Source organism: Physeter macrocephalus, chromosome 16 (genome assembly GCF_002837175.3).
Source record: "Physeter macrocephalus isolate SW-GA chromosome 16, ASM283717v5, whole genome shotgun sequence".
NCBI lineage: Eukaryota > Metazoa > Chordata > Mammalia > Artiodactyla > Physeteridae > Physeter > Physeter macrocephalus.
Window position 1 is genome coordinate 94,883,178 of NC_041229.1, and position 14,390 is coordinate 94,897,567.

Here is a 14,390-nt window from a genome sequence, read left to right on the forward strand (position 1 = left end):
AGAACCTTCCATGCCAAATCCATGTCAAAAGTCAGGAAAAGAGTTTGATAAAAACCCAAAGATTTGTGTGTGGCAAGCGAGCTCAAAACTGTTTTGAACAGATAACCTCGGTCATTTCAGATGTATGCTTTTCCACTTAGCCTGTTCCTTTAGTAGATCTTATTTCAGAAACAGCTGCTTCTTTGTTTTTTCAGATTGATATTGAGGATGCCATCTTTGCAAGCGTGGTTTGAGTCAGCAGACTAACTGTAGAGATGACTTTGTGGGGTCCTAGCTTTATTCTGTCTCCATAATTTACATAACTAATATGTTTATGTCAGATTTTAAAGATACATTACCACTATGAACAAAAAGTCCAGCTGTGTTCTTACATCAGTGCTGTAGGAACAACTTTTCTGTCCAAATATAGCTGCAAGCTTTGATGATCGATGAAGCTGTCTAGAAGCCAGCCAGGTTCTCAAGGGCAAAAGCAACACCACAATTTGATTGGGAAAACAAGCTGGAAAGAAATGATTAAAAAAGAGGAGAAGGGAGCATTTTGGCATGGCCATAAGTTGGGAGGTAGGGCAAGTAAAGGGACACTTGGCTCCAGCAGGCTAAGTAGCTGTAGCACATGCTGGCATTTAGTTTTCAGATATCATTGCAGTCTGCAAAAAAGCCTTGACGATACTTGTCAAGCAGCTCTACCATGTATCTGATTCTTGGACTGGAGAGCTAGGGAAATTCCTATTCTATCTGTTACCATCTTGAGAAAACCCTTTGCTTGATTCTGCAGTCACTCTAACATCTTGGTTTTTTCTTGATTTTGAAGCACGGATTCTGGGATAAGTTGTCTCTATCTGCAGTTTCCCTTTCCTACAACTTAACTTACTTTTGGAACACCTGCTCTCTAGCTCCATCCCACCACACTGCTAATATTACTATACCACTGTCCTAAAGAGCGGGGAGTCTGGCCTTCTCTCAGTCATCATTCTCCTCTTCTTTGTAACGTTGGTCTCCAGTGTCCAGCACCTCTCTGCCTGAAACTTAGCCATCTGTTAGCTGCCTTTTCTTTCTCTTATTAGCTTCTGAAATATTGTATTATCTTAGCTATTCTCACTTTTCTCATTGCTACTTGTCTGCCTCCTTTGAGGTTTTTTTCCCTTTACACCCCTTAAATATGGATATTCAAGGTTGTCTTCGATTCTGTTATCTTTGTCTACATTACTTTTTAGGAAATTATGAGCTAGCAGTAGATTGTAAATGCTGTATAGGCAAGGTCCACTTCTGTCTTGTTTATCATTACGTCCCAGCATTTAGCACTGTGTGTGTGTGTGTGTGTGTGTGTGTGTGTGTGTGTGTGTGTGTGTGTGTCGGGGGGGCGGTATTTTGTTGAATAAGTAAATAAATGGGATTTCATTTGTTCTTATGGCTTCAACCATTTCTTCTTTGGTGGAGCAACTTCTGGATCTTATTTCATTTCCAGCTTTGACTTTTATCTCAGGTTCTAGTCATCACTTTGTACATGTTCACGAGACATTTCCACGTATAATAACATGTGACGTCTAACCTGAAATTGTAAAATTCGATTTATTGTTGTTCTCTCAGAAAACTCCACAGTTTCACCCACCCATAATAAGGTCGTTTATGTTCATGATGTTACTCTTCTCTTGGTCAGGTTTACATTGTAAGTTATTTTCAGTTCTTCCCATTCTCTCATTTTAATTGTTTCAGTTCCCAAATCTTCTTAGTTCTTTCTTGAAATGTCTGAAAAACTTATCCTTCTAACAGCAGCTTCATTCCAGGCTCTTTTTACCACATGTCTAAAATACTAAAATGACCTTTTTCCACCCTGATATCTTTAATTCTAATCTTTCCTCCCTAGTTCTGTCTGATATCCAGATGCCAGATATTTTCAGGAACAGCTCATTTTTTTTTTCTCTCTCTCCCCCCCCCACCTCCTGCTCACAAATATTAATTGAGCACCTACTATGTGTCGGGTACTATGCTCACCTCTGCGGATATAGCAGTAAATATGGAAGACATGGACCCTGCCCTCATGGATGTCACAGGAGCTAGAAGATAATCAAATGAATGGAGAGACATAATTACAACTTGTGGTTAGAGCTCTGAATTTAGATTTTACTCTAAGTGCAATGGGAATAAATGAGGTTGTGACATGCTCTGATTTATATTTTTAAAAGAGCTCTCTGGCTGCTGTGTGAAGAATAATTCAGGCAGAGGCAAGAGTAGGAGACTAAATAAAAGGTTGTTTCAGTATTTTTAGTGGGAGACTGCTGATTTGGACTCAGATGGTGGCAGTGGGGAAGAACAAAGTGAATGCATTTGAGGTATGTTTTGGAGGGTGAACCAGGTTTCTGGCTTGAGCAGTTGGTGGATGGAGGTGCTGTTTCCTCAGAGGGAGAAGGAGCAGGGGGTTTTGCATTTTATTTTGCTCTTATTTAGGGAGGGTCTGTAGAGGGAATCAAGAGTTCCTTCTTCTACATGGTATGTTCAAGATACTTGAGACTTCCAAATGTAAAGTAGGACATTGGCTGTGAAGTCTGGGCTTCACATGACGGGTCTGTGCTAGAGGTATCATTTGGGAGTTGTCAGGATAACAACAACAATAACAACAGTAAAGGGATGGTGATCAACAACAAGTGTATAGTACTGACTCTGTGCCTGGCTTTGTTCTAAGTGCTTTACGTGCAGCCTCCAGTAATCTTGTCAAGTTGATAGTGCTGTTATCCCCATGGGACAGGTGAGGTGGCGGAGGCACCGTGTTCTACCACTTGCTCCACATTGCACAGACAATTATTTGTTGAACTGAATTGAAACTAATAATCTAGATAGTAGGTAGAGCTATGGAATTGCACCATTATCAATTCAGGGCAAAAGAATAGAGAAAGAGGAGCAGAGAGCCAAGATTGAGCTCACTGCTTTCATCACTTTGTTTTCCAACTCAGAAGTCTTTATTTGCTCCTACTGGAACAAATCGTAAATGTAAACTCCTCAGCCAGACTGTCAAATCTTTACATAATCTATGCCCCACTGACTTTGGTGTCTCACTGTTCCCTGTGCGATTGCACTATTCTGCTGAACTGTCTCTTTGCTCCTTAGGCATGCTCTCCACCTTCTCATTAACTTGAGTCCTCTCCAGGCTTCAAGGGCCCACTGTAGACTCGAAGCCTTTCCTGATGCCTCCAGTGAAGAAACTAATAATAGTTAGTGCATGTCAGGTGCTTCCTGTGAGTTTGGGAAATGAGAAACAGGTAGCGGGCTTCTACTTTGTTTTGTTTGACCTTTCTGCTCATTTGTGTTTTGTTTTTATACGCATCTTCTTAGTAAAAAGATGGAAAAATTTCTAGTAAGTAGCTCACCTAGGAGATCAGAGATGACTTGGAAAACCAAATGTCTCACTGTTGACTAAGATCATTAATTTGGAAGCATATTTTGCATCCATGGCCTTTTCTGATTGCGTTGGATCACTGAGACTAAGAATATGATACTTGAAGCAGCATATCTGTCCTGAGCTTTGTTTCAGGCACTACCATGTGGAATGGCAAAGGGTTATCAAAGAAGCCTGGCAGATAACATGTGGCCTTGCTTGGGAACTTACATAGGATGACAAGACATGGGCATAAAAGAAGGAGTCATGTGAGGGGTCCACCAGCGGCTCAGTTGGGTAGCTCTTAAGCGGAAACTGGTCCTCAGACTTGTTTTGTTTATATACTTCCCAGGGTTTTTAAAGAAACTGAGTTAGTTGCCAAAATTTATAACTCAGGAGATTTCATCTAAAAATCCCGTTATCAGGGCTTCCCTGGTGGCGCAGTGGTTGAGAGTCCGCCTGCCGATGCAGGGGACACGGGTTCGTGCTCCGGTCTGGGAAGATCCCACATGCCGCGGAGCGGCTAGGCCCGTGAGCCATGGCCGCTGAGCTTGCGCGTCCGGAGCCTGTGCTCCGCAACGGGAGAGGCCACAGCAGTGAGAGGCCCACGTACTGCAAAAAAAAAAAAAAAAAATCCCGTTATCAGTTTCCCTGGAAAACCCAGAAGATCGGGCAACTCCAGGGGAACGGTGAGGGGGCTGCAGAGTGGCTCCCACCTGTATGCAGGCCCTGTGCTCTTTAGTTCTCCATGGTCCCCACTCCCCACTCTGTTGCGCCTGGCCCACGCCCCTTGTTTATGCTACTTGCTGATGTTTGTGACCCTTACAGTATAGTCAGGGTGCCATATAATTCAGATAGGAAATAATTACAGGATTTCACAAGAAAGAGACATAACTTTGGAGAGCACAGCAAGGTGGAAAAAGTACAGGCTTTAGAGCCAGGCAGATCTAAGTTCAAATACTTGTCTACCTGCCTCTAGCCAGCCTTTTGCCTTAGAAACGTACTTTCCCTCCAGTTTCCTTTGCTTATAATACAAAGGAGAATATCATGTCCCTTACAGGGTTGTTGTGAGAATTAGCAGTACTGGGTACAAATGGTCCCTAACATGCCTGGTACTTTAGCAGCGTACACCATGGTAGATCATGTCCAGAAAGTCTAGCAGGATGCCTTGGTTTAAGTACCTGGAAATTGTTATGAAAAGACACTTGGGGCAGGGAAGTGGGGAGCCAACTCTAGGTTGATTAAAGAATTAAATGTAAAACATATAGACTTTTTTTTTAACTGAAAGGAAATGCAGTTGTATATTTAAGTTTCCTGAAGACGGGAAAAAACCGTGAAGGAGAGCCAAAGAAAGATCAGTAGAGTTGACTGTAAAAATTTTTGAGCTATTCTGTGTTAAATATCATAAATGCAGTTAAAAGGCAAATAGCAAATGAAAAAAATATTTATAGAAAGTGTAACAGAGACAGAGGGAAAATATCTTATTGTACATGGTTACAGATCAATAAGAAAAACATTAACACCCCATAGAACGATGGACAAAAGACACAAACAGAGTTTACAGTAGAAGAAATGCAAACAGCAAACAGCCATGTGAAAAAACGGTGAACTTGGTTAGAAATTAAAGAACTCTGTTTGAAGAATGAATTGCCATTTTTCCCTAATTTTTTTTGCCAATTGATAATGTTCCATACTGGTGATGCGCTCAGAAGGCAGGTGCTGTCACATTTTCTTGCTGGAATTATAAATTGCCACAACCTTCTTAAAGCAGTTTGATGTATAAATCAAAGTGCCTTCAAGTTCATACCCTTAGATCCAGTTATTCCACTTTAAAGAATATATCCTAGAAATATACTCAGAGATGTTTAGACCAAGATCTACTTGCAGTAGGTTTTTCTTTCCTTTCTTTTTTTTTTTTTTTAAAGTATCACTGGTATATTAAAATCTCTGTTTCCAACCATGTGTACCTAACTGCTATATCCTTAGCACTAGCATAGTGCCTAACATATGTAGGTGGTCAAAAAATAATTTGTGAGTTTAAAGGAGGAAGGAGGTGTTCATACAAAGGAATATTATACAGCCATATTTTTAAAATACAGTACATCTAAGATATAGAAAATGCTCACAATACAGTGTTAAAAATGAGTGCACGATTGTATGTGTAGAATATTCCCTGTGTATGTGTTGTATGAATTTTGGATGACGGGATTAAGGGTGATTTCTATATTTTCTTGGTGCTTTTCCTCAGTCATTCAGGACATATTTATTGATATGTGTGATAGGCATTGAGTGTATTTCAAAAGGGAAAGACAGCATAGCCCTCCCCTCATGGAGTTTGTTATCAGAGATCAAGAAGGCAGACATTGAACAGGTAATTACAAGTGTGTCAGTTACTCTAGTGAACTTACGTTACTTTTATAGTAGGAAGAAAAACTATGCGAATGATGATTTTCAAGCACTGACGTTTGTATTGGCTTGGCCAAAAGGTTCGTTCGTTTTTTTCCATAAGATGGCTCTAGTAGCGCTTAGTTGTCTTTTAACTTCATTTGAAACAATTTTGTTAGATTGTGTGGTGACAGCTGTCATATCAGTGTGCATTAAAAAAAAATCAGAATTGGTGAATTTTTGTGTAGCCATTTTAATATTAAAGATGGGGGAAGCAACATTTTCAGCATATTATGCTTTATTATTTTAAGAAAGGTAAAAACACAACTGAAACACAAAAAAATATTTATGCAGTGTATGGAGAAGGTGCTGTGACTGATCGAACATGTCAAAAGTGGTTTTCGAAGTTACGTGCTGGAGATTTCTTGCTGGACGATGCTCCACGGTGGGGTAGACCAGTTGAAGTTAATAGCAATCAAATCGAGACGTTAATTGAGAACAATCAACATTATACCATGCGGGAGATAGCCAACATACTCAAAATATCCAAATCAAGCATTGAAAATCATTTGCACCAGCTTGGTTATGTTCATCGCTTCGATGTTTGGGTTCCACATAAGTTAAGCGAAAAAAAACTTGACCGTATTTCCGCGTGCGATTCTCTACTTAAACATATAGAAATGTTCCATTTTTAAAACAAATTGTGATGGGCAGTGAAAAGTGGATTCTGTACAATAATGTGGAACAGAAGAGATCGTGGGACGAGCAAAATAAACCCCTGCCAACCACACCAAAGGCTGGTCCAAAGAAGGTGATGTTGTGTATATGGTGGGATTGGAAGGGAGTCCTCTATTATGAGCTCCCCAGAAAACCAAGTGATTAATTCCAACAAACACTGCTCCCAGTTAGACCAACTGAAAGCAGCACTTGACGAAAAGTGTCCAGAATTAGTCAACAGAGAATGCATAATCTTCCATCAAGATAGTGCGAGACCACATGTTTCTTTGATGACCAGGCAAAAACTGTTACAGCTTGGCTGGGAAGTTCTGATTCATACGCCGTATTCACCAGACATTGCACCTTCGGATTTCCATTTATTTCGGTCTTTACAAAATTCTCTTAATGGAAAAAATTTCAATTCCCTGGAAGACTGTAAAAGGCACCTGGAACAATTCTTTGCTCAAAAAGATTAAAAGTTTTGGGAAGATGGAATTATGAAGTTGCCTGGAAAGTGGCGGAAGGTAGTGAAACAAAAGGGTGAATACGTTGTTCAATAAAGTTCTTGGTGAAAATGAAAAGTGTCTTTTATTTTTACTTAAAAACCAAAGGAACTTTTTGGCCAACGCTATAATTTCTAAGACACCTTTTTTAGGACAAGAAAGGCGCAATTACATGAAAAATCTACATAGATCTCATACAGTGTGAAGTTTCCTTTCCAGTGAAAAGCAAAACGTTTAGATTTCTTATCTGTTGGGTGGTTTGTAATGATATAACAATATACACCCAGGCTTTTTTTTTTTCCTAAATAGCATTGTTTTGTTTTGTTTTGTTTTTTGTGGGTTTTTTTGCGGTACGCGGGCCTCTCACTGCTGTGGCCTCTCCCGTTGCGGAGCACAGGCTCCGGACGCGCAGGCTCAGCAGCCATGGCTCACGGGCCCAGCCGCTCCGCGGCATGTGGGATCTTCCCAGACCGGGGCACGAACCCATGTCCCCTGCATCGGCAGGCGGACTCTCAACCACTGTGCCACCAGGGAAGCCCCTAAATAGCATTTTTTAAAAAAATATTTATTTATTTGGCTGTGCCGGGTCTTAGTTGTGGCACGTGGGATTTTTATTTGCAGCATGTGGGCTCCTAGTTGCAGCATGTCGCATCTAGTTCTCTGACCAGGGATTGAACCCTGGCCCCCTGCATTGGGAGTGTGGAGTCTTAACCACTGGACCACCAGGGAAGTCCCTAAATAACATTTTTCTAAAGGAAACTGAATATGCTAAGATCTTGGTGAAAGTTGTGGAACTTTGGAAAACCCCAGCATTCACTGGAAATTATAATTAAGCATTCAGATGAATTGGCTATGGTTGGGGAGGGAGTGAGAATGTTGATTAACACCAATATAAAAAAAATTTTTTTTTCTTTTTCCATCTACTTGTGAGGTTTCAAGTGTGTGGAAAACCAAGAATATCAACAGCAAAACCCACCCTGTAGACTGACTGTGACCCTAAAAGTTTCTTTTAACTGGGATTGGGAATGGAAAAATTTTATCCTAAGCCATGGCTTCCTCTCCCGCTGCGGAGCACAGGCTCCAGGCGCGCAGGCTCAGCGGCCATGGCTCACGGGCCCAGCCACTCCACGGCATGTGGGATCTTCCCGGACCGGGGCACGAACCCGCGTCCCTTGCATCGGCAGGCAGACTCTCAACCACTGCGCCACCAGGGAATCCCCTAAGCCATGGCTTTTTAATGGGTGTGTTTTGTTTTGTTTTGAAGAAAGACCTGAATAAATCAAAAGGGTTACAGAGCAGTGTTTGCGTAACTTAACCATGCTTAATGGCTGTGAGTTCATTCCTCTAAACAGTCTGAACTGTGCTTCCACTGTCGCTTATCCATTTATCAACTGAGCCCTTATGCTTAGCCACGTGAGCTCCTCTGGCCTTTTATCCGCTTCCTCAGTGGAAAAAGTCTCTGTGTATCTTGGTTAAGTTAAAGTGTGGCTCTTTGGTCTGTTGCTGCTCTGGTCTCAGGGGAAGGAAGCATTCGTGAGCTCTGTGTTGCCTTGATAGAATCCCCTGCCCTCCTTTCTGTCTCCTTCTGTGAATTAGGAATGTACTTCCTAAGCCAAGGGTGTTGGAAGGAACGAATAACAAGCAGCAAAGTAATGACGTCACCTCTCACTGTGAGTGTGCTGGTATCACTGTCTCCTTCAGGGACTGATGAGAGTAGCTCCCTGCCAAGTGAAGGCTCACCCTCTTTTGCTCTTTGGTACAACTAATGGTTATACTGGATGTAATGTGTTTCAAACCAACCTGAGGCTTTCTCTCATTTGAAAACCTCAGGTCTTAGGAATATAGTGAGGGAGATGTGGCTCTGTTGAACATCACTTTCCGTCCATGCTGATATTTCCCTCTTGCATTCGGAATTCTCTTTCACTTGCTGGGTCTATTCCTGCTTCATGTTTCCAGGTAGAATTACAGTGCTCCCCTCTTCTCTTCCACTGGCCTTAGCACTCCCTCCTCCCCAATAATGGTTTGTTTTTTTTTTTCATGTTTGGAAAACTGTAAGTAGTTCCATTTATTTGGAGCACAGGGTGCCCGTGAGAGAGATGTAGGAGCTGAAACTAAAGAGAAGGAGCAGGCAGGTCATCAAGAGCCTTGGGTGCCAAGCTAATGGATTTGAACTTCATCCTGAAACCTTTGGGATGTCATTAAAGTATTTTAAGCAAGGGAGAGGAATTCTGAGATCAAATTTGCATTTTATTACAGTGGCTTTGGCAGAGCAACACTGGATTAGAAAATGCTGGCTCTTAACTTTTCTAACTTCTCCAAATTACTCCTTATACCTGTTCCCTGGTCTCACAGACCTGTGTACACAGGATGGGGCTTGGTTTCTTGGCCTCTGGGCTGTTGCATATACAATTCCTTCTTCCTAGAGCATGCTTTTCCTCCTTAGTGTATTTTTTTTCTTTTTTTAAATTGAAGTGTAGTTGAGGTACAGTGTTATCCCAATAATGTTTTAATGTTCTAAGAGATCTTCATCTCAGGATTCTCTTCCTGTTGTGTTAAGTGTCTTTCCTGTCCACTGTACTCTCCTGTCTTAGTGTCTGTGCTTGGTTTATAGATTAAGGCCCCGTTGTACTTCTGGATTATATAGAGGGCAGCAACAGTTCTGTTTCTAGATGAGTTGAACCTTGATCTGGTGACTGACTTACAGCCTAAATCAAGGAGCCTTGGACCCTCTGATCTCATGAACGATGCACTCCCTTCTGATACCTTTTCTTCAGTAGAACATACATCTCCTCTGTCTGGAATACTTTTTTCAGAGAGCAACCTTTTGCTTTTCTGAGATGGAGCTGGGCTACCTGAGGACAGGGTCACCTCCCACTGGTTGGCTGAGGGGTCAGAGGTAAATGTTTTGGTGCTTACTTATTACTGGAAGACAAAAGGTGGCAGACACAAAATCAATCACTGAGACCAAAAGTTATTTCAAACATTGCTTATATCTTCTGCTTATAAAGTTACGACAGTGCTTGACAAAGTCACTGCCAAGGGCTGGGGATTGGAACCTAGACTGTTTATGGAAGTTCATTTTGTTTTGATTTTGATTTTCCTGGGGAAAATCATTGTAAACAGTTACATTCTCAGAAGCACCCCTACAATAATAAACATAAACACAGCATTGCAGTGAAATTAATCCTGTAGTAACCCAAATGTAATCTCTTGCATTGGAAGTGAAGCAGATGAATGGATGAATCTGCCCAGAATGGAGGTGAAGAAGTCAGGAAACTTGGGTCTGTCCCGGTCTCAATTCTTGACGTGCTCTTTGTTGCTGTGAGCAAGGAAGTTGTTTAATGTGCCCCTTTGTCAGCGGTGGAGGAGGAGTGACACCACCTGTTGGCCATATTGCAGCCCGTGCTGGGAGGCTTCATAACGGTGTTGGACGTGAATTGACTTTGAGCTCTGGAAGAAAGGGGCAATGTAAATACGGGCCTTTGTATCCTAGGTGCTCAGGAGTTGCGATCCATTCTCAAAGGCTTACACAGCCAGTCTCAGTTTAGCAACACTGTTCTGGTCACAGCAGAGCTCCCTCCCTTCTTTGAGAAAATCTTGTTGTTGATTGTTCTGGAAAGAAACAAGAATATATCTCCAAAATACCAAAGTAGCTATAAGAAGAGTTGTGACTAGTTTTAACTTAGGTACCAATTAGTGAATTAGCATAAATTATGAAAAGGGGGTCAAAACTCATCACACCATGTCTTGTTTGAAAGCCTATTCTGCTCACACTATGTCAAAACACAGGGCACAGAATAAGGCAGATGTAAAGAATTATTGTATAAATGACTTTGAATTCCTTCATAGGCCAGAATGTGCTTTCCTGCATTTTGGATGCTGATAATACTAATACTAATAGCTGTTATGCTGTACCTAATACTTACCAGTCTCCAAGTAATTCACACATATGTAGGATGAGGCTCACAGCAGCCCTGTGTGGCGGCAGGTACTCTCATCATCCTCATTTTACAAGTGAGTAAATTCAGGAACAGAGAGGTGAAGTAACCTGCCTAAGGCCAGTCAGCCACCAAGTGACAGAGCCAGTCTGGCTGAGTGGAGGCTGGCATTTCTTTGACCAGTGTCATGTTCTGTTGCAGCATCTTGATCACACAAGCAAAAAAATTCAGTGCAATGAATGCTGTTTTCTAGGAAGAGAACGGAGACTACACATATGTGGAGAGAGTGAAGTTACCCTTGGATCACGGGACCTTGTTACTCATGGAAGGAGCCACCCAAGCAGACTGGCAGGTGAGAACATGCAAGTGACGTGGATTTGCTGTCATGTAGACGCAGTTTCCTGACTGACTTATGGTTATTAATTTCTGTATTAGACGTGGTGAAAAGCAAGTGGCTTTTATAATGAGCAAGAGGCAATAAACTGACATCATTTCCAAGGGGTTTTGATTCTACTGACAGTCAAAATGGCCCTCTACAGCAGCGGTATCCACTAGAACTTCCTGTGATGATGGAAATACTCTATCTGTGTAGCCCAATGTGGTAGCCACTATACACATGACTGTTGATCTCTTGAGATATGGCTAGTGTGCTGAAGAACTGAATTTTTAATTAATTTAGAGCTTCAGGCCGCCAGTGGCTAGCATATGGGGCTGCACAGCTCCATAGCTTAGGCCAGGCCATTTTCAAGGTGTGCAAATTAAGAACACTTAGCATGAGAGGGGAATCTCATGCCTGTCTGTGATCTCAGCCATTTATGTGTCTTCTTTTGAGCTTTGGAAAAATGGCAGGAGGCTGAGAGGAAGAGCAACACTTAGAAAAAAGGAAACTGTCTGCCTGTGAGGGTGCTGACATATCACAGTGAGGGTGGTGGTAGAGATTTGTTTCAGAGAAGAAGACCTTTCTCCACAAGACTTAAAGGAGCTGTTGCTGCTCATTGGCGGGAGATAAAATTGAAACATGTCTATGTCCTCATAAATAAGTTTTCAGTTGCTTTGGAATAAAAGTGTAAGTGTGTGTATGTCAGAGTTGTTCATATTTCCATTTAGCATCGAGTGCCCAAGGAGTACCACTCTAGAGAACCAAGAATAAACTTGACTTTTCGGACAGTTTATCCTGACCCTTGAGGGGCGCACCGGTGATGTGAGGTCTTGGAGAGGGAAGCTGTGCTGAGACTGAGCAAACCTTCCACCATGAAGAAACTTCCGGAGACTGGTCCAGCTGCTCTCATGGTGTGGCTGTTTGGAAGATGTGGATGGGATTTGCTTCCCAGCTTGGAGTCCTATTAGATGACGGCCTGCAGTTCATGTTTGTGATATGTTTACTGTGGGAACAGTAATCCCTAATCTTGTTTTGAAATCACGTATTTTCTTTAGGCAGATTAAAAACTGCTGTGGCTGTGTTCACAGATGATTTTGTCCATAAGCAGTTTTTTTTTCTGCCCTCTCCCGCTTCATTTGAAGAAATATGAATGGACTTTGCCTCCGGGGTAAATCCACACGTTTGTTCCTTGTGCCTTTAGCAAAGTGGAGATATAAAGATGAGTCAGTGACTCTGGAGCCTTCCGTAGGCAGACAGCTGCTAAAACCCAAACAGAGCTTTGTTGAAGTCTGCCCTGACTCCTGAACAACTTGGCTTGTGTGCTATTGTAATGCAAAGCTGCATATTCTGGGAGCACTTTATTTAACTGAGTCTCCTTGCCTGTCCATCTTCCCAGGATACGCTCAGACAGGTTACAGGCCTCTGAATAAAGAGCAGAGGTGGTATTCTCCAGTGCCTCTCCAAGCAGCCACCTGGACTACTTGAAATACAAGAGAAAACTGTCCCCTCAAAGGGAGGAAGAATTGAGTGATGTCATGAGAAATTTCGGCTGAAGAGCAGCAAATGCCCTGCTAGTGGCAGCTGTTCTACAAAGATTAGTTCCCCCTGGAGAATGACTTGAGTCATTTAAACCCTAGCCGGATAGGAGCGGGAGCAGTCCTACAGGGAATAGACTCAGTTACCTAACAGTCCTTTTCACTTTAGAGTTCAGTACCCCTATGACTAAGGCTTTCTTCTGACTCAGTGTTTTCTTCAACACATGTTCCCGAGATGAAAGGGTTAGTCTCTGATGTCACCAGGGTTCCCAAAGCAGAAAGAGCGACTGCCCCTGGTTGCATCATAAAAGCACGTGTCTTCCTGACCCCTTGACTTAGGAGCAGCATGCCAGTTCCAAACCAAGACAGGGAAAACCGGAGAGAAAGAGAATGGATTTAAATGGATGAAAGTAGGGCGAGAGAGTTCGAGTTTCCCTTAGCTCCCTGTGGGGAAAATTTACCGAGCCTTCTTGCTTTTGATCCTGTTTCCATTCCATGCTGTAAGATTGATGATCTCCATGATCACAATAAAATGCCAAAGGCTGGGCAGGCCCTTCCCCAGAAGGCAGATGAATGCCATGCCTGGCCAGGCGCTGTTCTCTGACAGGCTCTGTAGCTTCTTGAACCAGAGTCTCTTTCTTTTAAATGTCGTTGCCTGTGTGTTGCTCCTTTCTCTAAGAAATGCTAAATGCTTTATGAAATCTGAACATCATACTGACTGAGCCTTCCCGTGAGGGAGGTACAAATCACCATAACTATAAAATGAAACCTATTTAATCCCTGGCTTTCCTCCAGTTCAAACAAACACAACCTGGCCAGAGTGGTGCATCCAGCTTCGGCTATGAGTTGGCTGCATGACCTGGGGAAATTCCTCTTCTGTTCGCACAAGTGACAGGGCTGACAGATGACTCCAGGTCTTAACCACATCCCTCCTGACCCGGGGTCATGCTCTCCCCTCGCGTCAGCTACGATTTCAGCTCTTCCCTCATCACTGCCATGTCTGTCAGGGAGACTAACTCCTGCTCTTCAGCAGACAGCCTGGACCACCGCCTGGGTTTCTTCACCTGAGAGCAGCAGTCTTAGGTTTTGTTTCTTGCTGTCAAATGCTGGAACTGCCGCTCTTTCTACCACTAAGATAATGTCCCTTCTGAAATGTCAAGTAGGTACTTGCCATAGAATAAAAGTACAGGGTTAGGACTGGACAGGAATTCCAGACCCCGGCAAAGGAGGCCCACGCTTAGTGACTGCACCAACCTGTTGCCGTGTTTTACTGGTGGTAGATCTAACTAGGAATCAGGGGCGAAGCTATTTTTGCCAACATTACTTGTAAAGCAGAGGGAGCAAATATAACGGCTGTCGCCTGAAGAAAAACAGGCCTAGTGTTTTAGTTGCCCGTTGTTTGAGCGTTAATAACCTGCCAGGACAACTTAATAACCGTCCTAGGAGGTTTTCCTACATAATTCCTACTCCTCCCTGGAGCCCTGCCAAAACAAGATGCTAGTCCCGTTGTAGAGACTAGGCAACTGAGCCTCCACGAGGTGAAGTCATTTCCTAGGACTTATG

General features: G+C 42.7%; 1 protein-coding gene across 3 annotated transcripts in view; it reads left to right on the plus strand.

Annotated features, from left to right (window-relative positions):
• The window catches only part of ALKBH3 (alkB homolog 3, alpha-ketoglutarate dependent dioxygenase), a 37,321-nt gene extending 24,791 nt beyond the window's left edge, over positions 1-12,530 (plus strand). For 2 of the 3 annotated variants that reach the window (XM_007126407.4, XM_024133399.3), the window contains exons 9-10: positions 11,115-11,265; positions 12,021-12,530. In XM_007126407.4, coding sequence (XP_007126469.1) covers positions 11,115-11,265; positions 12,021-12,049 — 180 coding nt within the window. In that variant the 3' untranslated portion in view covers positions 12,050-12,530. The remainder of the gene's footprint in view (positions 1-11,114; positions 11,266-12,020) is intronic. The other variant, XM_024133400.2, reaches the window with a different exon arrangement.
• The last annotated feature ends 1,860 nt before the right edge of the window (positions 12,531-14,390 follow it).